The 23,686-nt window shown below is 39.5% G+C and overlaps 1 protein-coding gene across 4 annotated transcripts in view; it reads right to left on the bottom strand.

Moving 5' to 3' along the window:
• ATP8A2 (ATPase phospholipid transporting 8A2) overlaps nucleotides 1-23,686 on the bottom strand; it is a 323,111-nt gene that overhangs the window by 261,140 nt on the left and 38,285 nt on the right. For 3 of the 4 annotated variants that reach the window (XM_057399592.1, XM_057399594.1, XM_057399593.1), the window contains exons 3-11: nucleotides 13,498-13,597; nucleotides 12,817-12,915; nucleotides 11,991-12,036; nucleotides 8,034-8,074; nucleotides 6,196-6,269; nucleotides 4,269-4,338; nucleotides 2,758-2,885; nucleotides 1,609-1,720; nucleotides 744-909 (exon numbers count right to left, since the gene is read on the bottom strand). In XM_057399592.1, coding sequence (XP_057255575.1) covers nucleotides 744-909; nucleotides 1,609-1,720; nucleotides 2,758-2,885; nucleotides 4,269-4,338; nucleotides 6,196-6,269; nucleotides 8,034-8,074; nucleotides 11,991-12,036; nucleotides 12,817-12,915; nucleotides 13,498-13,597 — 836 coding nt within the window. Of the gene's footprint in view, nucleotides 1-743; nucleotides 910-1,608; nucleotides 1,721-2,757; nucleotides 2,886-4,268; nucleotides 4,339-6,195; nucleotides 6,270-8,033; nucleotides 8,075-11,990; nucleotides 12,037-12,816; nucleotides 12,916-13,497; nucleotides 13,598-23,686 lie in introns of those variants that run through there. The other variant, XM_057399595.1, reaches the window with a different exon arrangement.

The following is a 23,686-nucleotide window of genomic DNA, read 5'->3' as shown; positions in this document are numbered from 1 at the left end:
CTAGCTAATGTAACCCCCTCAAGTCAGAAGTCTACAACACAGTTTATTGCATCCTTTAGTGTTTACTTAAGGCCCATCCTGGATATCTGAAAGGATAAATTCAAGAAGTACAAATGAAATAAAACAAAACATTTCAATAAACATGTTAAAAGATTGGAGGTCATTACAAAAGAACAGAGTTATAAGCCAAAATGCCTGAAGTATTACCCAATAAATAAAAAATCATGACAGTTAGCATTTTAAGAGCAGATCAGCATTTCTGACTCAAAAAAAAAAAAACAACAAAAAAAACCACAAACCAGCTAGAGAAATCCTTTGCTTCCATAAACCTGAAGTCAGTATCACCAGACCAATACCTGCTACCCGGTAGTGAGGTACAGACACAATACATAAGGCAGCAGTACATGGCCTACTCTGAAAACAAATTCATGTGTGTCATCTCCACAGATCTAAAAGAACTTGAACACTGAACATTCAAGAATAACTCTTGCCCCTCTTCTATTTCTGCCCTGCTCCCTGTGTGGTAGCCCATGATATTTACCTAACCTTTACAAGGTTATATTAACAGAAGCCTCACTTGCAAGCTCACTTATGCCAGCCCATACTCAAAACAGAAGAAAATACTGGGCCATCAAAAAGCTAGTGACTGACTGCTTCTCACTTCATGCACTCATAAAGCAAAACTAAGAGCCTGGCCAGCCCTAGAGTATGATACATCCCTAGTACACTGCCTGCATACTCACTGTTGGAGCCAAGGTACCAGACAACTTCGCCATGTGTTCTGTTCCATAATAAGGCACCCACAGAACTCACAAGGGCCATAACCAGAAGAATACAGAACAAAACCAGGATCTGCATGTTGGTTACTTTTTCCACATTTGATCTCTTCAGAGGTGCTTTGGTTGAATTCTGAACAGTAGCAGAAAGGAAAGAAAAAGGAAAAAAATTAGTCTGGCAATGGCTTATACAAGAAAATTGCCAAGGCCAACTCAGTCTTTTATTTTTAGAGTCCATTATAGAACTTGCTACTTCAGGTCTCCTTAGCTCAATATGGTATGCAAAGCTCAACAAACTAGTAAAAGGTGCCAACACTCTTAATGACTCCAAAACTGACAGGAGACCAAAGAAACAGAACTTTGAGTTCTAGAAACCTTGTATGCTCATTTGGCTGTCTATCCCACTAGTGGCCAGTAGAAGCAAGCAACACACGTTGCTGGTCCCTCTAGGCAGTTCTGCCATTAAGGCAATACAGACGCTGAAGTCTTAACCTAATTATCTCCAAGTGCTAAAAAGTGTAGGTGGTCATAACCACCTCCTCAGCTGTTAAACCTCAGTTTTAAATGTTGTCCAGTCACCAGATAAATTAAGTTAAAGTACAATTAGCTTTGCTTACACATTGAAGTATTTTGAGATGTACTTCAGTAAGTGTTTACACATGTGCACATGCAACCTCAAGTGCAACAGCATCTTTGTATTCCTCAAGGCCTCCAGGTCTTGAATAGCTACCATGAGTCAAGCCATTTATAAAATCAAGTCCAAAAGACAAGTACAATACAAGGATAACCAGCTTCCATGAGAACACATTTGAGATCTCCTTAAAAACTTTACCTGCATTAGTTTTGTATCATGTCCTGTATACACAACAATGCCCAAGACCCATTGAGTGTTTCTCAGCTGTGCACCTCTTAACAAGATCTGGTCCGGACCAACAGGAACTGGGCTGCAAAGCAAGAAGTATGTATATCTTTCAACTCTCCATAACACTTCAGGAAAGTAATTCTTTCAGCCTCACTCCCCCCACAAAGACAACCAAAACAACACACCCACATACCACAAAAGAAGGAAAGCAATATAAATTAACTTACATTGCCCACACAACTCAGGAGAGCAATGAAGCCTATGTAAGTCTAATTCCTGCTAAAGCACAGGATGGTGAAAGTGATACAAGGGAGCTGTTCTAGTTAACCCAAACTTGAGAACTTCTGGCAGCCATTAGCATATCCTGCATTTTACCTTGGGTAACATATTCTCTCTCACAAACAAGGACAGGGAAGCATCACACTTGCAAGGAGACCACCTATGCCAAGCACACTACAGCCTCACATACACCATTAAACAAGCATTTCAGGAAAACTGTATTACCCATGTGATTTTCAAGAGACATGCAAGTGATCTACTATTCTTGCATCTGCCACTATTCAGCCAAGTTGCACAAGGAATACAGGTTTTGTGCAGGAAACCTGTATTTTCCCTATTGACCTTTGAAGTTCTATGAGTTCAAGCACTAAAACCAAGTTATTTTCTTTCAAGAGTTACAACAGATCAAACTGACTCTGATAAAGACTCTACATTCTGGGATTAGTTTTCTGTATAGAACTGAACTTGGTGCAGCCTTTAGCTCTAGCTGGAAGGGAAAGGTTTCCCATTTCTCTGTGTAACTTCTGTATCAAGAAGGCTCTAAAAACTCCAACCATTTGCCCAACTCTTCCTTCTCTTTAGATGTTACTTTTGATTAAAATAACCCCACTATGTTTCCAAAGAAACCAGCTCACCCATAACAAGCAGAAGACTCTTTCAGAAGACAGAACTATGTTACCTTATACTGGCATACTGTCTGATTAACAACTGTTAATAATTACCCTCTTCCCCATGAAAAGAAAGACCAAACATGCATGCGCTCAGTGTTGCAGACCAAAAGCACACAGGAAGAATTTTTCCCAATCAAACAAATTTGTGGCTTTGCTGTCAAGCCAATACCTTTGACCATCTAAGCGCAAGTTTCCAATGAAGTCATAAAGATGACGGTTGGGTCCTTCACATTCTATCCTTCCAGATACTTTCATCAATTCTTCCCTTGACTGGAGACTAGCAGTTAGAGACAACCCCTGCAGAAAACAATGCAAAGGAGATTCCTGTCAAAACCTGTTACTAAAAGGCATCCTTGCAAAATAGTGCTTCCTTCCAACATCTAAGGTACCAAATATAATTCAATGTGTGGTTTTTTGTCAGGTTTATTGGTGGGGATTTTGGTTGCATTTTGTGGGGAATTTGTTGTTTTTGTTTGTCTTTTTAATGGCTATTCAATAACTCTTTCCTGCAAGAAAGATTGAGTATGGACACATGATCCTGCTTGTATATGAGTGGTTTAAATCCTTGTACAGAAGAGTCATATTACTTACATGATCACTCTCTAACCATCCACAAATTCCATCCACAAAGCACGAAGTTGCACATGTGCAGGAGGAAGTAGGAGACAAGCAGTATAAACAAGCCTGGCTTTTCTCTCAAAATATAACTTCACTGATGTGTTAAAAGTATGCTGCTAAAACACAGTCACTCCTTACTGTCATCTCTCTTGGATCACTGCAGCCATTATGCTCTGATCATACTCAAGGTTAATCATCAACTGTAACCCAATATATTGCTACTCCAGAGTGCACATGCAGCACTCCACTGCTCTTCATCTGTCCATGGACACCTCAATTTTGGTAAGTGATCCATTTAATGTTCATCCTGCCAGATTATGACTAGAGCACAACAAACCAGAACAAGGCCTAAAAGGCTCCACCACCTTATTTTTGTCTTTTAAGCATGTGACCTGAAGCAAATAAAACCTGACAGGAACCGATCAAGATCTGATCCAGAACAGTAAATCACATTTCTATAAAGGTAGTAAACAAGCAGAAAACGCACAGCTTTTTAGAAGCAAAATAACCTGTATTTTGAAATCTTCATGCAATTTTTTTTAATTGAAAAAAAGAAAGATTCTGAACTGTTTATAAACACCACAAACAGTATTTCTTCAAGAAAACTAGAAAAACAAAAATACATTCCACTACTTAGCACAAAGAGAGAACCAATTAACTTAAACATATAAAAGGTCCTTTCAAGCACTCCAGAGGCAGAAACAGACAGATTGGCACTTGCGACAACAGAAACTACAGCCCTCACCACATGCACAGCTAGCTTTTTGTTTTTCTAAAACAGCACTTTACTGGACCTTGAGCAGAACACTGCCAAGGTCTGCTTGATTTGCCTTTATGGATTTATAAGGCTTCCTCCACATGAGTTTCTTACACTTACACATAAAGCATTATTGCTTGGGTTTGTACTGAAAAGACAGCTTACAGTCACCTGGCAAGAGACATACTTTTTTTGCTAAAAAAGAGAAGAGAGAACTTGCATGGTTGTCAGGCTATCTGGACTCTGCTCTGTGCTAATATTAAAATACCTAAATGGAAAAGAAGGTGAAATTCAGTTTGTTTTACCTGTCGTATTTTAAGATTCGTCTCCCCATCGAGATTAGCTGTTTCAATATAGCACATGGCTTGTGGTTCACTGTAAGGAGCATAAGATTTTCAATATTAAAACTCAGTAATTTTGTATGCACTTTTGCACTAAAATGGTTGCACTATACACTTCAAAACACTGCAGAAGACAAAAACTGTACTGATGGCACATGACGATGAAAGCGCCATCTGAAAACACACATCACAGAGAACTATGCCTGGATATGGACATGCTTGGATGAAGGGGTGTGCTCTCTGCTACTGAGTTTTGCCTGAACCACACACACAAAAGGTCTTGGCCACAAGATCAAGTATTTTTTCCATCATGTAAATTTATTCTCTATGTAAGATTCATTTGATGATATCTTTCTTCTATGAGGCAAAAGAAAGTCAAAACCAACAACTGTTTATTTCACCTCTGACAACCAGCTCGGACATAGAAAATTAACACATACAAGCAAAAGACCCCACCTTTCAGAGCATGCAAAGCCTTCTGGTGAACTGAGGACACTTAGTATTGTCATTTAAAAGAATCATGGGAATAACGCCAATTGCAAAGGAGAATTGCCATAGAAATGTCTATTTACTTCAAGTAAAGCCTCTCCCAAATCAACACACTTTAGGTTAAGTTATGCTATTATATGATTATCAATGACATCAGGTTAGTAGAATAATGTAGAACAAAAACCTGACCCATTCAAATTAAGAAATTAAACTGAAGGCTTTTTAGTATCATGTGTTACAGGAGAATGCTTGCTTTGACATCAGCAAGTTACTGATGTCAAAGTATAGCTTAAATAACTGCATGTTTAAAATACAGAGTTTGTTCTTATAAACACAACACTATTGAAATGAAGATAACTCCATCCTCAATCATGTGACAGTTGAAAGAGACTGAGTTTGCCCACACAGCTTTCAAAGAAACAAGACCTCCCAGGCGAGGACAGGGCAGGAAATGCAGCAGCTTAGGAAACAAGTTCCCTTAGAGGCTGGGTCATCTAGGAGAACTATAACCTGGAGACCACAGCAACCAGCAGTTACTATTCAAAACCATGTGGACAAAAGGAAATCATGAAGAGCAAGGAAATCATGGAGAAGAGCAAGGTGTCCTAAGGTTTGGCTATTACATAAAAACATGTTCAATAAGAATTGTGCTATTCTCTCATTTAAAAGTCATCTAAGCAGACAGTGGTCTTGATTTGGCTTCAAATTTTTCAATATAGAATCTAGATTAGTAGCCAAGTACTACTCAATTGTTTTCAGGAACTCACGAGAAAGCTTTTTTTGCCAGTATATCAGTATAAATAAGGAAGGTATCCCATATTACACAAACTGAGCAGGACTCAACAGTTTACTGTTGCTTCCATGCTAGGGATAGATCATGCATGCACTGTATTAAAGACAAGGTCTAAACAGATTAAGCCCAAAAGCTCTAGCAAGCTAATTAGTAAATGCCAGCTGGGATAACCTTTTACAATTACCATTTGAAAGAGAAATCTTTCTTAAAGAGGCATGAAAATATGCTAGAATCTAAGTGGAATTAATAGGAAGAAAACTTAAAACTTCCTTAATTAAATGGATGGATCCTCAAAAGGTATAGAACAACTGACTGCATGAAGCTTGTGTAACCTTCAGTCTTCCAACAAACTCAGCCATATTATTTGTGAATTACAGGCACCCAATAACTATGAAGTCTTAAAGAAGTCTTCTTTCTTAAGAATCTATCTACAGTGATACATGAATCATTGCCTCAAAGCATTGCTTTGACTCTGTTGATACTTGAATTCAGCTGTGGAGAAGAATTAATGCCATCTGATGCCTGGTTTTATTAATAGCAAATACAGAGTTTTGAGTCCTCTGCACCTCAGTTCATCAGACAAGTGATTTCCATACCCATTCAGGATACCTGGTAGATATAATGATCATATCTGCTGGAAGATGTTGCCCATTGGTGACCTTCACAATATCGCCTACTGCTACCTGTTGAGTCAGGAGCAGGAGTACAGTAGCATGGAAAAGAAAAACAAAGAGTTCGCTTGTCTGGAACGTTAGTTTGTTATTTTCTTTCACTCAGTCAAAAGAACAGCATCATGCACACAACACCTAGAGAGTGCTTCTGAAAAGTCAGAGTACTTTTCACTGCAACTTTGGAAATATCAAAGCCTTGCCTTTTCCGAATACAAAGTAAATGATTCTCTACAGGAAAATATATACTCAACTGCAAAGCTTGAACATCTGTGGCTAATATTTAGTAAGTTATTTTCCTATAATCATGTCATTATCCAGATTTGAGGGTTTTTTCTTTAATCTTATTTAACTTACAGAAAGATATTTTTCCTAGTAAAAGCCATCTTTAAACTTCACTCTCCCTAAGTGTTTCTCCTATTCTTTCTCTATATTACTTACCCACCCAGTCATCATTATCCTTTTCCTTTAGCCCTCTTCATATGCACTCCTTGTACTAGTCACGAGCAAGCAGTATTGTCTCTACAGGTAAATAGTAGCATCCAGTTCTCCCATCACTTGAGATGTGCAGAGTCCTCATTGCTAGAATACCTAAGACCTTCCAGCACCTTTAACAGAAGTTACACATGCATGGGACTTTCATTTTAAGAAGGCCCAAGTAGCGCTCTCAAAACAGTAAGCTATGCTTGCCAGATAAATACTAGGATGCTTAGCACCAATGCACTGCTGAGAGTCAGAAATGGGCTTGAAGTAATTTAACACACTAATTGATAAAAATTGAAACAGATGCCATGTTTGAACAGGCAGATTTAATAGTCTTACTCTGGTCCTACTGAAAACTAATTCCCTATCAGCTTCAGCACAAAAAAGATAGGAAGTTTGCTTCAAAACAACCAAGGTGGATAGTACAGAACTGTTACTCCCTAACATTAGATGCAAGCCTGGACAACACACAGATTCAGACACAGGCCAGTTCAAGAGGTGCTTAGGGGTATGAGAAAACCAGATTCCAGACTCAGCTTTAAGTATCTTTGAATTCTGTCCTCGCTACAAATGGACATGGAAACACAAACAGGCATCAGCCATCAGAATTCCTGGCAATCTTTGGTTTCCATTATAGCTTAACAATTCAGTAGGATTGCTTTTAGGTCTCAAGGCAGATCTCGTTTCCCAGAGGTTTCAAAAGAGCGTACTTGACTCTCATTTATTAGGTAACAGGGCTAATTTTATCCTTAGGAAAGGCATTAAAAGCCATGATTAAATCAATACGTCCTGAGGGATTTCAGCAAGTTCTAGAAATAAGGCTCACCAAGTCCTGGAACAGGGCTTTATAGAACATAGGTTCTGAGTGCCTGAGGCAGCTTGCGTTCCTTACTTGAGTACACAGCTTACTGATTACCCTCAAACGACAGAACTTTTCAGCACAAGTAGTAAAATAAGTCTCAGACTTTCAAGGGAGGTAGAGCATTGCAGTGAAAGTTACTCTTCTGAATGTGGACGAAAACAAAAATACTGTTTATACCCTGGAGCATATCAACTGCTCAAGCCAAACCACTTAGAACAGCTCATTAACACTGGATGAAAACATAGTATCATTTAAAGGTGGGTACTCAGTGCCTTGCTCAGGGCAATTTTCACTACAGCAACAGAAAGGATCCCTCCCACCCCAAGTCACAGGGAATTCTCACATACAGTATATTAATACTAGGCCTCTGAATTTTAGCAAGAGTAATTCTAGAATGCCTTCTTCCACTCACTCCCATCCCCAATTTTATTTACCTCCTTCCAAATAATGTTCTGCCACATCCCATTTCTTAAAACTGGAAAGAAAGTTTAAAGTTAGATTAAACAGACAAGATTTGGACAAATTTCAAAACAACTATATCAGCAGCAGCAAACATTGACCAGAATGGAACTAACAGATCAGAAAACTACTTTCCAGAAGCTGGGATCACACCTTTGTACACAGCTGCAGACATGTGAATTCAAGAAAGAGAGATTTCCCCTTAACATTTATAAACTTTTTATCACCTGCTAGTTGGTGGCCTGATTCCTTATTGGCAAAACTTCATGTTAACCTGCAGATGGGCAGTGTTGTGTCTTGTTTGGGAAATGACCTTCCTTAAAACAAAGGGCTTCATTGTCCACTGTCAATCAGTATCAGGAAACATCTTTGTCTGCGATTTAATCACAGAACTTTCACTTCTCACCTTTTTCCTTGCATTTTAATCATAATGTTTTGACCCTGACACATCCAATTTCACTACCATATCAATTGCTCTTGTAAGGCTGAGGCTTAATAGTCAAGCAGGCTTAAAGGCCTTTGAAAAGCAAAGCTTAAGTTTGGCAGAAAGAGAATCCTAAGTGCAGAGTTTGGATTGAAAGAACAAAACCAAACAAAAACACAAACAAAACACCACAAAAACTGCTGCCTTACCACACTTACTGGTCCTCTACTCTGGAACATGCTTTTCTACCCAAGCAGTTCCTCTAGAGGCTTCTACACATACTTAATACCACCCTAGCCTAAACATTCAGGTCAAAAAATCTATGCCAAATTACTGCTGAGTAACCAAATCCAGTCCAGGTCTGAGCACACTAAGTACACCTAAAAAAACTCACACCTTCACGAAAAGCAGCTGCAGACAGTTTTCAAAGATGTTCAAAACATGTCATGTGCACCAGATGAAAGCTGAAGAAGCCAGCCTCCTATTTTGAATACAAACAATTCCCTCTTCAGTTCTATGCAATTCATACAGAGCTCATTTGAAAACCATATCAAATTCCCAGAAGATAAAGCACTGAATCCTGAGATTTGTTATTACAGTGGATGGGTCACAGCAAGGTAACTATTTAACAAAAATGTGTGGGCAGCAATAGAAGCACTGTTAGTGATTCATCTAAAATGCCAAGCTTCCACCCAAACAAATATATGCAGCTTAGGGGAATAACAGTTTGGTTGCACCCCTTCCTTCCCAATCCTAAACTGCACTTGAATTGAGCTCTGCTTAGTTCAGAAATCAGGAGGAGGCCTGAGCCCAGAACCTCAAGTGAAAAAGACACATACTTGTAACCCAGACTCAAACCCCAAACCCTCAGAGAGGGCCTGCAACATTTAGCATCTCCTGTGCCTTGCTGTAAGCAGATCCCCATTTCACCAGAAAATTTAGGAGACATTTCAGCAAACAGTTCACATTATTATATGTTCATATGCAATAAAGAGGTTTAGTAACATCAAGTGCCAAGAACTTGGTCTTTTAGACAATTTACTCTAGAAAACAATTCAGCTTTAACACTTACTGAAATCAATTTAGCTATTGAAATTAGTCAAGCAAATAACTGCGCTATTGTTTTTTGTTTAACTCTTAACCCCACAGTCTAAACAGAAAGCTTCCATTAAACATAAATTAGTTCAGAAATTCTGGGGTTGCAATTTTTCAGCCTCTACTCAATGCAGTTTCATAGGAGTGCTCTAAAGGACAGAAAATACTGTCTTCCCTACAATACTTATATGACAGTAAAAGTATCAATAGAAATTCAGTTACAGTAACAAAGAACAAGTACCTAACAAGACCGCTCCTACTCAAGAACAGTTTCTTCTCTGTTCAAGACTAAAAAAGTGTATTGATGTTCCAAATCTAGGACTCAATGCTGTCATTCACACCTAGGTGTGTAGAGCCACTTGAAGTGCTGCTCCTGAAAGGCAAGCCTTGTGCAACAGTTTGCTAGTCCTGTGCTTGTCTACTATTAGAGGGCATTCCCTACAGTATTAAATGCCAATGGCTTAATTCTATAATTTGATAATGAGAAGATCAATACATCAGAGCATTTATAACAGAGCTCTGAGCTCTCTATATCTATGCAATATACTGCTTGGGATTATATTTAGTCTGGTCCCTAGATTCAATGTCATTTCCATACACACCACATGAAGCCATCCAAAACATAAAACATTGGCTCAGAGCCTAACATGCTCTCACTCCTAATGGAGATGTACAGTGCTCACCTGGAGCAGGGCTTTCAGTTTAATCTCCTCCAAAGGAAATTTATGTACCAAAGCCTCTCCACAAAGCAAACCAAAGGGAAGTTTAATATAGGAAATGAGCTTTGAAGATACAGTACTCAAAAAAAAACCCAAACATGGAGATAAATGCAAAGCCTATATGCATGCTACTGAAGCAAGCATCTGTTTGCAGGCAGTGGAGTTCAGAACACAGACAAGCAGCCAATAGCAGTCTATTTCTAAGTGACCTGAACTGCTCCTTATACTGATTGCATTGACTAGACCTCACTCAGCTGTAAGAGGAACATAAAGACACATACATTCACATTTAATTCATCTTAATCCCAACCTGGACATTGATTAGCTTTGCCTTCTCATAATACAAGTCTCAAGACTGAGCCTCTTTCTAGCCTTCCTCTTAAGAAATGTGAGGATTCAGTTTTAAGTACCACTTTGAAAATTTTATTTAGAGTATTTAATGTAAAGAAAAGTTATTTTAGTTCAGGTTTTAAGTGCTAAATTCCACTTCACTCGATAGGAATACCTGGTGTTTTTTCAGGTTGTCTCTCCACAATTACTGTGATAAAATTCCCTTGAAGTGTTTGTTAGCATGTGTTCTAAGTACAAATGGGTTAGAACTGCCTATTTGACCTTTGAAAGGGCAGTCTTTCGTATTACCTGTAACAAGGCCTGTTGTGCTACAGGCAGTAATTGCCAATTTCCCATGACTAGTAAACACAGTGTTCCTGCACTTGAAACATCTTCCCAGACTCTTGCAGAGAAATTACCTTGAACTGGTAAGGCAGCACTTTTTGATGCTCATTTATATACAATCTTAACGATCAACTTAAGTTCTCAAGCACAAAGGAAGAACAACTCACTGAAAACAGTCCTGCAAACATTATGCCTGTTAACTGAAGCATGGAGCTATCAGGTAATTCAGCTCCTGAAGTTCCCAGAAGTTTCTCCGGCTTTTTGACACTTAGGCTAGATGTGTTTGGGAGGAAGCAGCTCTGCTCAGAAGTCAAGCCCCTGTGTTTTGTTTTCTGTGTCAGCTGCAGCTCTTTGTGGAGGAGCAGCAGAGATGTCCAACACCAAAACACAGGCATCCCACAGCTGCAGCCTGGACTGACCATAGGTAGCCAACAATAAACTCTGCAGGTTTTCAGTTAAGGAAGATGAAAAGAATGAAAATGATGTCTTCAGGCATTCAGTGCCAAGTAGCACCAATACCTTAGGGATACATTCAGAGGATATCAGTGTTAAATTCTCTTTTAGTGACACTTCAGGAAAGCAAATCCACAGTTTCCAGAGTTCTTCCTATATTTTAAGGACAGCAACTTGTACAAAAATGACTTAAAATTACTTTGACACCACTTTTTAGCATTTCAAGGGTTTGTTGGGTTTTTTTGGTGGCAGTTTTAATTTGTGGAGAGTGGGGGTAGGTTTTAATTTCCTGGAGGAGCCAAGAACTGTATAACTGTGTGCAACCTTAAAATTAAATGAAATTTAAATTCTAATAATCCCCTCCACGCCTCACCCTCAAGTGTCACTTGTTAGCGTAGGTCTGAAACATTTGGTAAAGTAAAATCCTAACATTCCAATAACTTCCTAATACAAACAGACATACATTCCCACCACCATGACTGTTTAAGCAATAGAATTGTTCAGAAGTACTCTGCTATTCACTACTTGCACTTTAAATATTTCAGTTACAGACTGTTTAGTCTTACCTATTGTTTTCTTTTTATTCACTGCACTGTCTGCCTTATGCCTTTTCTGCAAGGAAACAAAACATTTCATTACACCTTACTACAAATTTCAAACCCATCAGAGCTAGAAATGTGACAAACTGCAAAATGATACATTGGATCATTTTTGTCTTTATATTATGAGTATTTTTTAAAGCCACATACACAAATCCAAATGGTTTGTAAAAGAACATAATATAAAGGGAGAGTCACCGTGTTGGAAGTGAGGCTCAAACCTGGATCAACTGCAGAAAACTAAGACTGTAAAATTTGCTTTTGGAAGGATAACAAAAGGAACAATGAGGAACAGTATATTTACATGACAACTGCACTATACGTTCAATGTGCTGTTTGTTTAGATCAATTTCTTATTTCATTCAAATTTTCAAAGCAAAAAGACCTCTTATAATAAAAAGTATTAAAGTTAGTGCAGATTTTCCCACAGTCAGCTTGCTCTGTGCTAAAGTTGCTTACTGCCCCCTTTTTAAGGCCACTAAATAGGCCACGTATCTGTCGGGACTCTACAGTGTCTTTCTAGACAGGCCTATATAAAGGAATTAAGTCCAAAGAGGTAGAAACAAGTGCCCTGACTTCTCCTGTTTCCTTGTTCACCAGCTCTAATAAAAATACTTAATTTATCTCAGTGTGCCACCAAAATTCTAGCCAAGTTCAGAACTCAGAAAATCAAAAGGATGTTTTGCTGCTGTTCAGCAATGAGTCAGTAGACTTCAGGCACACAAAGCTCTGTGGCATTTTGTAGCTTTTTTAAAACAGTCTTTAGCACAGCCTTTCCCATAATAATACTCACATAGTCCTCTATAATTTCTTTGATGCCAGCAATTGTTAAAATAAATAGCAATGGCACCAAGGTGGTATATCTTCCTGTTGGAGACACATCTGGAATTTGCTGTAAACAGAGGGAGAAGAAACCATTTTTTATTTGTATTTAAAATTAGTTTCTAGCAAATTTAGAACTTTATGCAACGCTCTCAAGAGAGAGAACATAGATCTTTCTGGTTTGTGCCTGACTGACACCCAATTTCCATGGGCAAATTAGCCTAAGCTCTCAGTAGGTTCAAAGAAACTACTAACAAAGTTAGAAGATAAAATTGTTGCACATGCCATACATGTACAACATGTATTCTATTTCTCTTTTCACAAGAAAAGCATTCAAATGACATAATCCACTTGGAAACAGTGATAATCTGGACTACCTAAACAGCCAACAGTTTCACAATAATCCATATATGCTTTTCTCAATAGCTTCCATGTTCTATAATATTATTTCTTGTTTTTACTTAAGAATAAAAGCAACTTGATTTCACAATTTGAAATTAGAAGGCAACTTAGAGACTCTTTTCAATTGTAGAAGATGTATTTTAAAAGTATTATTAATGAGTGTATTATTAACTCTTCACAGTTAAGCATAACAACCAAAACAACTTCTACTACATTACATTATAGTCAAGGCAAAACAATGAAACAATACCTGCAGTAAGGCAATGAAGAGGAAGAATGCATTTGCAGCTTTTCTGATCTGCTCATACAGGAATCGAGGTAGAAATGTCACCACGCTGTACTTAGCTGTGCTGCAGGTTAGAAGATTTTTATTTTAGCAATTATGACCAAAAAGTTTCAAGTAGGAGTCTAAAAGCCAGTGCTGGCATCAAGGTTTAAAGCAGATAACATAGTATATTTATCATATAAATGCAGAGAAGTTACTTCCTTTAAATACTATTAATTTCTTCTAACTATAAGTACTTTTTTTGCTTTAAGCCACATTCACTTGGTCTCAGGTCCAATAACCTTCCTTTAATATAGAACACAATTAAACACATATCTCAGACATACCTTATAACTTGCACAATATGGTTTAATCAAGTTAAGAGTTTAGACCTACAAGTGAATTCCCCAAGCAGTACTCATTAGAAATCAAGCACTGGCAGATTTTTCTATCAAAATAGTATTCCCCCCGATACCACATTCCCAAGACTATTAAAGCAAGATTTTGCCTGACTGCAACCGAGCCGAATCATTTAATTAACAACATTCTACCATTTACTGACTTTATAGCTAACTGATCCAAACAATATTCTTACTCTAATGATTGTGTTAATGCCAACACAATAAGGATCCTCTGAATGAGCTTCATACAAACTAAGTCAATATATTTTGTTGCTTAAGTAACATAACAGATGCCTACAGAAAATAGGTACAGCTCTAATTACAGAGGGTCACATTTAGCTGTCACCATTTAGATGGGGAACTAATCATGCATATGCATAAAAAGCAAAAAGCAAGCATATTTTGTTTTTCAAAAATAAAGCTTCTTATGAAAAGCTAACTAGTACCCTAAGCATGGCAGGACTATTTGACTAAGTTGGCCCTAAAGAGCTGCTCTCCAAAGGATAAATATAACACTTAAAAATAAATGTTGTTTGCTCCCTCCCAACAAACAGATGCATTATAGATGACTTCAGGATAATCAAAGCTCAGAACAAAGTTAAAATCTATAGGTGAATGGTCGAAAATTCAAGTAGCTCACTTGGAGCACAATTTCAGTCACTAAACGTAAGTATCTGCAAAGGTTAGTGCTCTGACCAGCCCTAGTCACAGCCATCTCTTATCTTCAAAGTGCATGGTACCCAACTCAAAGAACTCCAGGTCTGCAGCTCACAGAACAGGCTGTGGAAGGCCAGGGGAAGGAAGGGAGAACATGCAGGAAACCAAACAACAAACTGGATTTCCCTAAAGCAACAGCTGTCAATTACGCAAACCTTGCTTAACTACACAAGTTTGATGTTTAAACAGGTATGCAAACATAAGAAGAGACTTCTCCTCTATACCTGCAAATTAATTCATTTAAGTCATGTTTCAAGTTACACCACTGTGCAGGTCAGGAGCAACACTACCAAATCCTGTTCAATAAATGGGTTGGATGCACAAGAGCACGGCTGAAAGAGCCTGGCCTCATTGATTCTACAGTAGTGAAGAGATTTTTCTGAAAGCAATCACTGTATGATTTGATAAAGTTAGTGTCATTCACATACCTTAACTCGTTAGCATGCTACTGAAGTATCAATGATTAATTACTTCTTTTGGTAACACTGTCATGGTTTAAACCCAGCTGTAACTCAGAACCACACAGCCGCTCTGTCACTCCCCACCACTCCCTCTTCTTTCTCCCCCACTCCCGGAGGGATGAGAGGTAGAATCAAAAGAATGCAACTCCTACGGGTTGAGAATAGAGCAGTCCAGTAACTAAGGTATAACACAAATCACTGCTGCTACCACCAATAATAATAATGATAAAGGAAATAACAAGGGAACAGAATACAACCACTCACCACCCCCCGACCGATAGCCAGCCCGACCCGAGCAGTGATCTAACCCTTCCGGGTAACTCCCCCCAGTTTATATAGTGGGCATGATGTGCTGTGGTATGAAATACCTCTTGGCTAGTTCGGGTCATGTGTCCTGTCTCTGATTCCTCCTGGCCTCCCCTCCTCCCTGGCAGAGCATGAGGCTCAGAAAGTCCTTGGTCAGAGTAAACATTACTGAGCAGCAACTGAAAACACTGGTATTATCAGCGCTGTTCCCAGGCTGAAAGTCAAAAACACAGCACAGCACCAGCTACTAAAAAGGAGAAAAATGACTGCTACTGCTGAACCCAGGACAAACACTCAAATGAAAAGTAGCAAACAGTGCACTGAGAAACTCAGTAGTCATTTTCCAGTATAGTTCCTCCATTTATTAAAGTGAAAGTTTCTCATGACAACTCCCACTGTTGTTGCCGCCGCTTCCCCAGAACTTTTCACAAAGTTTTACTCTATTGAATCATCTTGAAGAGACAAAGGTTACCAGCAATAAAGAGAGAGATGTTAGTTCCTCAAGAACTGTATGGTACTGGCAATGTGCAGCTGAATAATATAGCTGACTGGGAAAATGTAGAGCTACCTAAAGCACTTCTACCCCTTCCTTGAGAATTTAGATTGACAACTCCAAGATGAACATCACCTTCAGGCTAACCATGATAAAGAAAACAGGATCTCCGAGACACACATGGTCTCATTTCCAGGGGTGATAAGTACAAACTCTTCTTTCCTAGGCAGCATTCACTCACAGCTATCCATTCCACAGTTCACATACTTGAAATGCTCTCAAACCTGAGAGCTGAAGAATAAGTGTTGCCTAACGTTAGCACTTTTAACATACATCAATTCACAGGAACAATTACTAAGCAAGCCAAGCACAGACATCTGAACCACAGCAGAGGGGCTGGGTAATTAAAGTGCAAGTTAAGGACATGAACACCTCTCAGCAATCAGGCTTTGTTTCCATTATCCCATACAAGAAATCAGATGCCCTGCAACAGAGAAGGAAGTAAAAAGAAAAAAATGATAAAAACAAAGAAAAGACAGTCTGCTTGAATTAAGGGCTCAAATAGTGACTTTAGTGGAATGGCGGGTGCATTCCTGGAGGCATATGACATTTCTTTTAATGGCAAGATTAGCATCAGCTTCAGAGGTTCTGCAATAGCTAAAGTACAACAGTATGAACAGAAGCTACCTCCAGACAGTCACCATTGCTGCGGGAGGTACAGCAATAAGCATTACATACTTCAAGTGATACTAGACTACATTAACACAAAAAAACCAATATGCAATTACACTGGGCACAGAGGAAGCTCATTCACAGGATTATCCCAGCAAACAATGCTCCCATGCAGAACACTGGATAGGTTGTTACAAATTCAACTGTCACAAGATTTTTAGCAGTTGCTAAAAATAGTGTACTTTGATCAGAAAACTTGCTAAAGAGACAAAAATCAACTGTTCACAAATTCCGTCAAAGAACACATCATGCAGGCTTATAAGCAGCAATTACTTACATGCCTACACAATGACCATTTGTTGACTGGAAACTATGTCCTAAACAGCCAGTGTTGGTTTATTTTAGCAGGGAGCAATTTCTGCCTTTACCAGCACAGCCCCCAGTTTAATCAAAAAGCCTCACCCTGTCAGAATCTTTGAGACTACAGTTCCTGCAGAAGAGGACTCCAACCATTAAGGGTGAAAAGGGTATTGGTGTTTAAGTACTCTAGTTAGTTTGAGACAAACTTTGAGCTCAGGTCATAATAGGAATGTAAAAGGATAAAGACTTGCTCTTGCACAGTAAAAAGTAGTAAGACTTGAGTCCTACAAGATATTATTTAAGAAATAAATTAATTTAAGAAACTTGCCAGAGTAATGCAAAGAACCAAGAACAAGAACCATCACATCAGAATATCTGTCACCCAGTTCTGGAGCAACACTGCCCATAGCCCAAGTGACTGTTTTGTTTCCATCTTTTCCTGCACTCTTGTACTGTTTTTCCATAACAGCAATAACATCTTCTCCATACAAGTTCATGTATTGTCAGTTCATAATTCTGCTTAAAGGACACTCCTCTGCCTGGCCACTGAAGCATCCAAACCTGAAAGATTTCCCAACAAAGCTGTGGCAGTACCATAGAAGAGGAATAAATTTGTTTTCCTAAATTCTCCCCAGAATGAAACTGACTGGGAGCACCCATTTGGGCTTTGGCAGAAAATGCTTCTAGCTGCTTCAAATTGCAGTGACCAGTAACTTGTGAAAACTCATACCAGTGGGACAGTTTTCCTCTCAAGGACTTCCTATTTCCTTCCCCCACATTTCTCAGAGCAACATTGCCTTCATCCATAGGGTTTCCTCCATCTATAGGATGGGTTTCACACTAGAAGCAACTACAGGCACCATTGTGTTTTTGAAAGATCGTCTTTCCCTCTTTTGTAAGAGGAGGGACTTATCACAGCTAAGAATCTGAGACATCTTCTCTCAAATCATATGATTTGGGGAAAGAAAGGTTGGTTTGGGCCGCTTTAAAGGACTCCAGACATGTCATGCTAGCCCATTAACTCCCCCAGAGGTCAAGTTCCACCAGGATTTGTTTTCATAGGCCAGAGTGGTTTGGGTCTGCTGCACTAAGACACCGAAACTCTCCTGAAGCAGAGTTTACTTCAATTTAAATTCAAGACCTCATACATAACCAAATTAAAAATAAAAGCAGACAGCTGTCAGCTAGACAACCACTGAGGCTCAGGAGTATTTTACACAAAGGGAAACCTAAATTAGCGCAAACATATCTTACATCAATGTTTTATAGTAATGTGCATCATCAGTGTTGTGTCCTACACCAGCCTAATAAAAAGGCAGGGTGGTAAGTGCAATATTCATTGATTACCATTGCTTCTGTTGGCAAGCAGTGTTACCTATCCTAATGCACAAGTTTCATCTCAAGAGCAAGATGTTTAGGCTGACCAAACCAGGCTGGCTCAGCTACTTGAACTTCCTCAGAAGCTGCATCAACTACAAGCTTGGCTTCAAGTGCTTCATGTTAGTTGTTACCTTTGCATAGACCATTAAGACAAACGTACATGAAAACACACTATGAACTACTGCCACTGAATTATGGATGTCTTGTTAACTCTCTAATTCAGCAAGATCAACTCCTGACCATGTAAGGACTTTCCACAGTTTCTAGCCTCCGTTACCTCATGCCAAATTGCCCTGATATCAGTAGGACTTCTACCACACACAGGCAAAGACTGGAAAAACTAATATAATTGATAATGTCAAAGTACCAGATCCACTAAAAAGGCTTCCTACAGGAGTGCTCACAGCAGTCTTAATACAGAGCAGGCATTAACACAACTGCTTACGCTCAGTTTAACATACAAACAAGACCTCATGGTCACATTTAATAGAAGCAATAGCATTGTTGCTTCCAAATCCCATACCCTGGAGGCTTTTCCTAAAGCATGCAAAAACAAAGGCCTTTCCATTTGTTCTCTATTCATGCAATCCTATAAAAAGGGGAACAGACTCCTGGCTACTTTGCACTAACAAATACATTAGACAAAGACTGTTTAGAAACAGTACTAGAAGCTCTGTAGGCACTACATTGTTTCAGCAAGCCACTGTCTTGTCAGGTCATCACTACAGAAATAGGCCCTCACTTTTCAGTAGCCCTGCTGGCAAGCACAACTCAGTAAAACAGAACTGACTGGAACAGTTAACCTGGAAATACTACTGTTAATAGAGGAAGGTTATTACCACTGTGCAAAGTCAAAATAGGCTTCACAGCAAACACACAGCACCGATACGAAGATGACTGGAGGGAGCGGAAATCCAACCAACTCACAGAAGTTAACCAGCTGCCTAAAACCCAGAGCACTAACTTCAGTTTTACAGCCATTATTTTATTCTGAATGTCACCACAACTTAAGCAGGTATGCTTCCAGCGACAAGCAGGAGTGGTGGTAAAAGAAGTGGATCACAGAATAGTTAGTGTTGGAAAGGACCTTAAGATCATCCAGTTCCAACACCCCTGCCATGGGCAGGGACACCTCACACAACATTATGTTGCCCAAGGCCCTGGCCAACCTGGCCTTGAACACTTAACATTTCCCTGAAAACTGACCAAATAACACCACAATCCACAGCAACTATGTGGAAAGCAATTATTACAGCTCCTGAGCTCTACTTAGGCCAACTTAAGGCAACCTCTTACTCTTCCACCCTTTTCTACAAACCACTTGCACTGAGCACAAGCCTTATGTGACCTCACTTGGAGTATTGTGTGCAATTCTGGTGTCCTCAACATAAAAAGGACATGGAACTGGTGGAACAAGTCCAGAGGAGGGCCACGAGGATGATCAGGGGATGGGAGCACCTCCTGTATGAAGACAGGCTGAGGAAGTTGGGGCTGTTCAGCCTGGAGAAGAGAAGGCTGCATGGAGACCTCATAGCAGCCTTCCAGTATCTGAAGGGGGCCTGTAGGGATGCTGGGGAGGAACTCTTCATTAGGAACTGTAGTGATAGGACAAGGGGTAACAGGTTAAAACTTCAACAGGGGAAGTTTAGATTGGATATAAGGAAAAAATTCTTTCCTCTTAGGGTGGTGAGGCACTGCAATGGGTTGCCCAGGGGGGTTGTGAATGCTCCATCCCTGGTGGTGTTCAAGGCCAGGTTGGACAGAGCCTTGGGTGACATGTCTTAGTGTGAGGTGTCACTGCCACGGCAGAGGGATTGGAACTAGATGATCTTAAGGTCCCTTCCAACCCTAACTATTCTATGATTCTATACACACAACTGTAAACAGCCAGAGACTTCAGAAAGTGTGATTTCTTGTACATGACGCCTCTAAGTCCTGAAAGGTCCTTGCTTTAGCTCCACCCTTGCTCAAGCTACACAAAGAATCAAATACACTTAGTCTCTTCCTGTTCACCTATTTTTCTGGACAGAGATCACTGCAGTAGAAGAATAAGCAGAAATGCAGAGTCACAAAGGAATGCTCACTGCTGAATATGGGCCAGTATTTATTCAACAAATATGTGGGAAAGCAGCTTCTTTTGCATGAAGTCAGACAGCATCTAAGTTTTGGCTCCACTGTCTAAAAGTCACTTAGGTAGTAACTTAACAAAAAAAAAAAAAGGAAAAAAAAAGGAAAAGGCCCCAGTTTAATTCCCCTATTGTGTTGCTAATGCTGGTATATGAAATCCATCACGACGAAGAAATGAACTGGGATGCCAGAGAGCTCAAAATGCATCAGGTGGAATGACAATAGAACTCTCACATCTGAGGGGTTTTTTTCACCCAGACATTTCAACCAGGTGAAATTCAACAGCTGAACTGTCCAGGGGCTCTGGCCCTAAGAGCATCCCACTAAGACCAAACATGCAGCTGCATCAAATACACTGTCACAATCTGGAAACACAACATCAGCACCAGGCATTCAATACCAGTTACTTTTTAATGAGTTTTAATAGCTTAAAAATAAAATAACCTTTCTATAGCTGTAGCCAAGCCTTTTTGTTGTGATAGATTACAGTATCATCAACAGCTGCACTGCTGGGAAATGAAATTTTTGCTTGTTTACAAGAAGTACATATCACTATTGAATATTTCCTTTCTGATAAGAACACTATACACCTAGAACTAAAAAAATTTAGAGGATTAGTTTAATACACACCTAGATTTGTCCTATTTGGAATATAATAATACATCCCTTCTTAGAGAATTCCAAAATGCTTTTCTGCAGTCAAGCAAGAGATCTGTTCACATGACAACAGCAGAGATTTCCAAAGGTCATACAAGCTCTAGTAGGAATGGCCACAGTGCCTGAACTCCACCAAGAAGAAACCAAACACAAGCAGGGGCAGTTTTACCTCAAGAGCAAAGATACAGTTTAGTGAAAGAGGAACACTGGTCTACATTGTAAGTGCAGATAAATGCACCTGCACATAGCACACTACCATTTACATATTCAACCACAGATCACAGTGAAAACTACTTGGGATACTCATGTTACAAGGGTCAGTACTAATTGGCTAGTGATACCAACAACTCCTGTTTCAGCAGCAGGGACTTAAGCACCAGTGAGAATCTCCAAGCGCATTCAAAACACATTAACACTTCTAAATCACAAGTGGCTTCTACAGTACCTATATGCAAGCCAAGAAAGCTTCATCTAATGCAACATACAGCTGAAATTAAACAAGAGTTCAGACTGTGCCCATAGTTTTGTAACCAGCAAGCACCCTGCAGACACTGACGGGACAGACTGGGACTATAGATAAAACAACAGCCTGTTCAACAAAGGACTTGTGGTGCTACTAGGAGCCTTGTTACAGTCTTCAGTGCTGATTTCCTAGTAGTGGTGCTTCTGCCTTATGAAAGAAATCTGTTCTCACCAGTTTGCTTGAATTTTAAGAGCCTGTAAAGTCTAAAAGTGAACATTAAGGCTTTTTGCTCATTATCTTCTCTAGCAGAATTTAACTTTTGCCTGTATGAAAAACGGGCCTCTGACCTTGTTGTAGAAAACCTGGAGATTTTCTAGATACCAGCACACATCTTTTGGGACCTCCCCAATAGATCAAGCCATCAAATTCTGTTCTGATTGGAAGCTTTTCAACAAGACTTCTCATTCAAAATGCACTAAAAGCACACAAGTAGAATTTTGCTATTCCTGACTGCTGCTCTGCCCTGACCTCCCACTCAAGCCACATACCAAGACTGAACCCGGAGTCCTGATTCAGATCCAAGTCAGACTTGTACCAGGATTTACTATCAGGCCTTGAATACAAGAACATCACATAGAGCAACGGTTACAACAGCAACTGCAATGTTCTTAGATAATTTGGATACAGTTAAAAGCGTCCTTAAAAGTTTTTTTCAGCACTTTTGTGCTTCCTGAATCAAGAAATCTGATGTTCCAACTACTTTTGCATCAAAATCAACACATGGGACTAATGAGGAGCTCAGATCACTTAACTCATGATTTTTACTATGGGTACTGGAAGAAAGTTTCAGCACAGTACTGTTAAACACACAATAAGCTACTGATGTCAGAGTATATTCCTGTATTAATAAGAAGCATTAAGCAATTGTATTTATATTAAAGCCAGATCTGCAGAATTTTCCCACTCTAAGCAAAATGAAGTCTTCACTGAGTATATATTTGGAAAAGTACTCATGCCATTACTTCAGCCATCTCAAATATTGACAGATGGCAGAGTATCAATATTGACAGAGACCCCCATCATCATTCCCCCTCTGTACCCCTTGTGTTTTTACAAGGCAACAGGTAAGTTTGTTTTTAAACTTGTGGGGGTTTGACCTCAGCTGGAGACTGGATGCCCACTAAGCCACTTTATCACTTCCCTCCTCAGCAAGGTTGGAGGTGGAGAATATAGCGGAAAGATGTCTCGTGGGTCAAGAGAAACAGTTAATAAAGCAAAAGCAAAGGCCACGTGCAGAAGCAAGGGAAAAGACTTATTCTCTACTTTCCATCAGCAGGCAATGTCCAGCCACTTCCCTGGAAAGCAGGGCTTCAGTACACAGTGTAGCCAGCAGGACTAGGGCAGTGATGACCCCTCTGTACTCAGCACTGGTAAAGCCACACCTCAAATCCTGTGTTCAGTTCTGAGCTCCTCACTACAGGACAGACACTGAGGTGCTGGAGCAGGTCCAGAAAAGGGCAACAAAGCTGGTGAAGGGTCTGGAGCACAAGCCTGATGAGGCATGGCTGAGGGACCTGGGGTTGTTTAGACTGGAGAAGAGAAGGCTCAGGGGTACCTCACTGCCGTCTACAAGTACGTGACAGGAAGATGGAGCGAGGAGGTGGCTGCTTTCTTTTCCCGGGTATCAAGTGAAAACACAAGAGGTAACAGCCTCAAGCTGCATCAAGGGACGTTTAGATGGGTTATTAGGAAAAATTTCTTCACCAAAAGGGTGATCACATTGAAGTTATACATACTGAGAAGTAAAAATAGGTGTTAACTAGCTTTCTTAAAAGCAAACACCCTTAATACCACAGTTACAGCTGTGCTGGACAAAGTAATTGCATTTGTTTAATTTTTTTTATACATATTTAAAAGCTTCTAAAATGCTTCGAAAAATATTTTAGCTGAAAATGGAAAGTCGTTTACTTTTTAAGACAAGGTCCAGAGACTTAAACATACACGAAGTTTTTCAAACTGAACACAGTAGGGATGAAAACAGCTTCTAATGCAAATAGAAGAGAGATGTTCCTACAGAAGAAATCACTGCTGCTGTAGTGTAATAAAGAATGGTGAGTCATATATATATGCACACACA

The sequence above is a fragment of the Pezoporus wallicus genome, unplaced genomic scaffold (assembly GCF_028554395.1).
Source record: "Pezoporus wallicus isolate ANWC-B61680 ecotype Strahan unplaced genomic scaffold, APGP_CSIRO_Pwel_v1 scaffold_6446, whole genome shotgun sequence".
Taxonomy (NCBI): domain Eukaryota; kingdom Metazoa; phylum Chordata; class Aves; order Psittaciformes; family Psittacidae; genus Pezoporus; species Pezoporus wallicus.
This window is presented reverse-complemented; position numbering and strand designations above follow the sequence as displayed.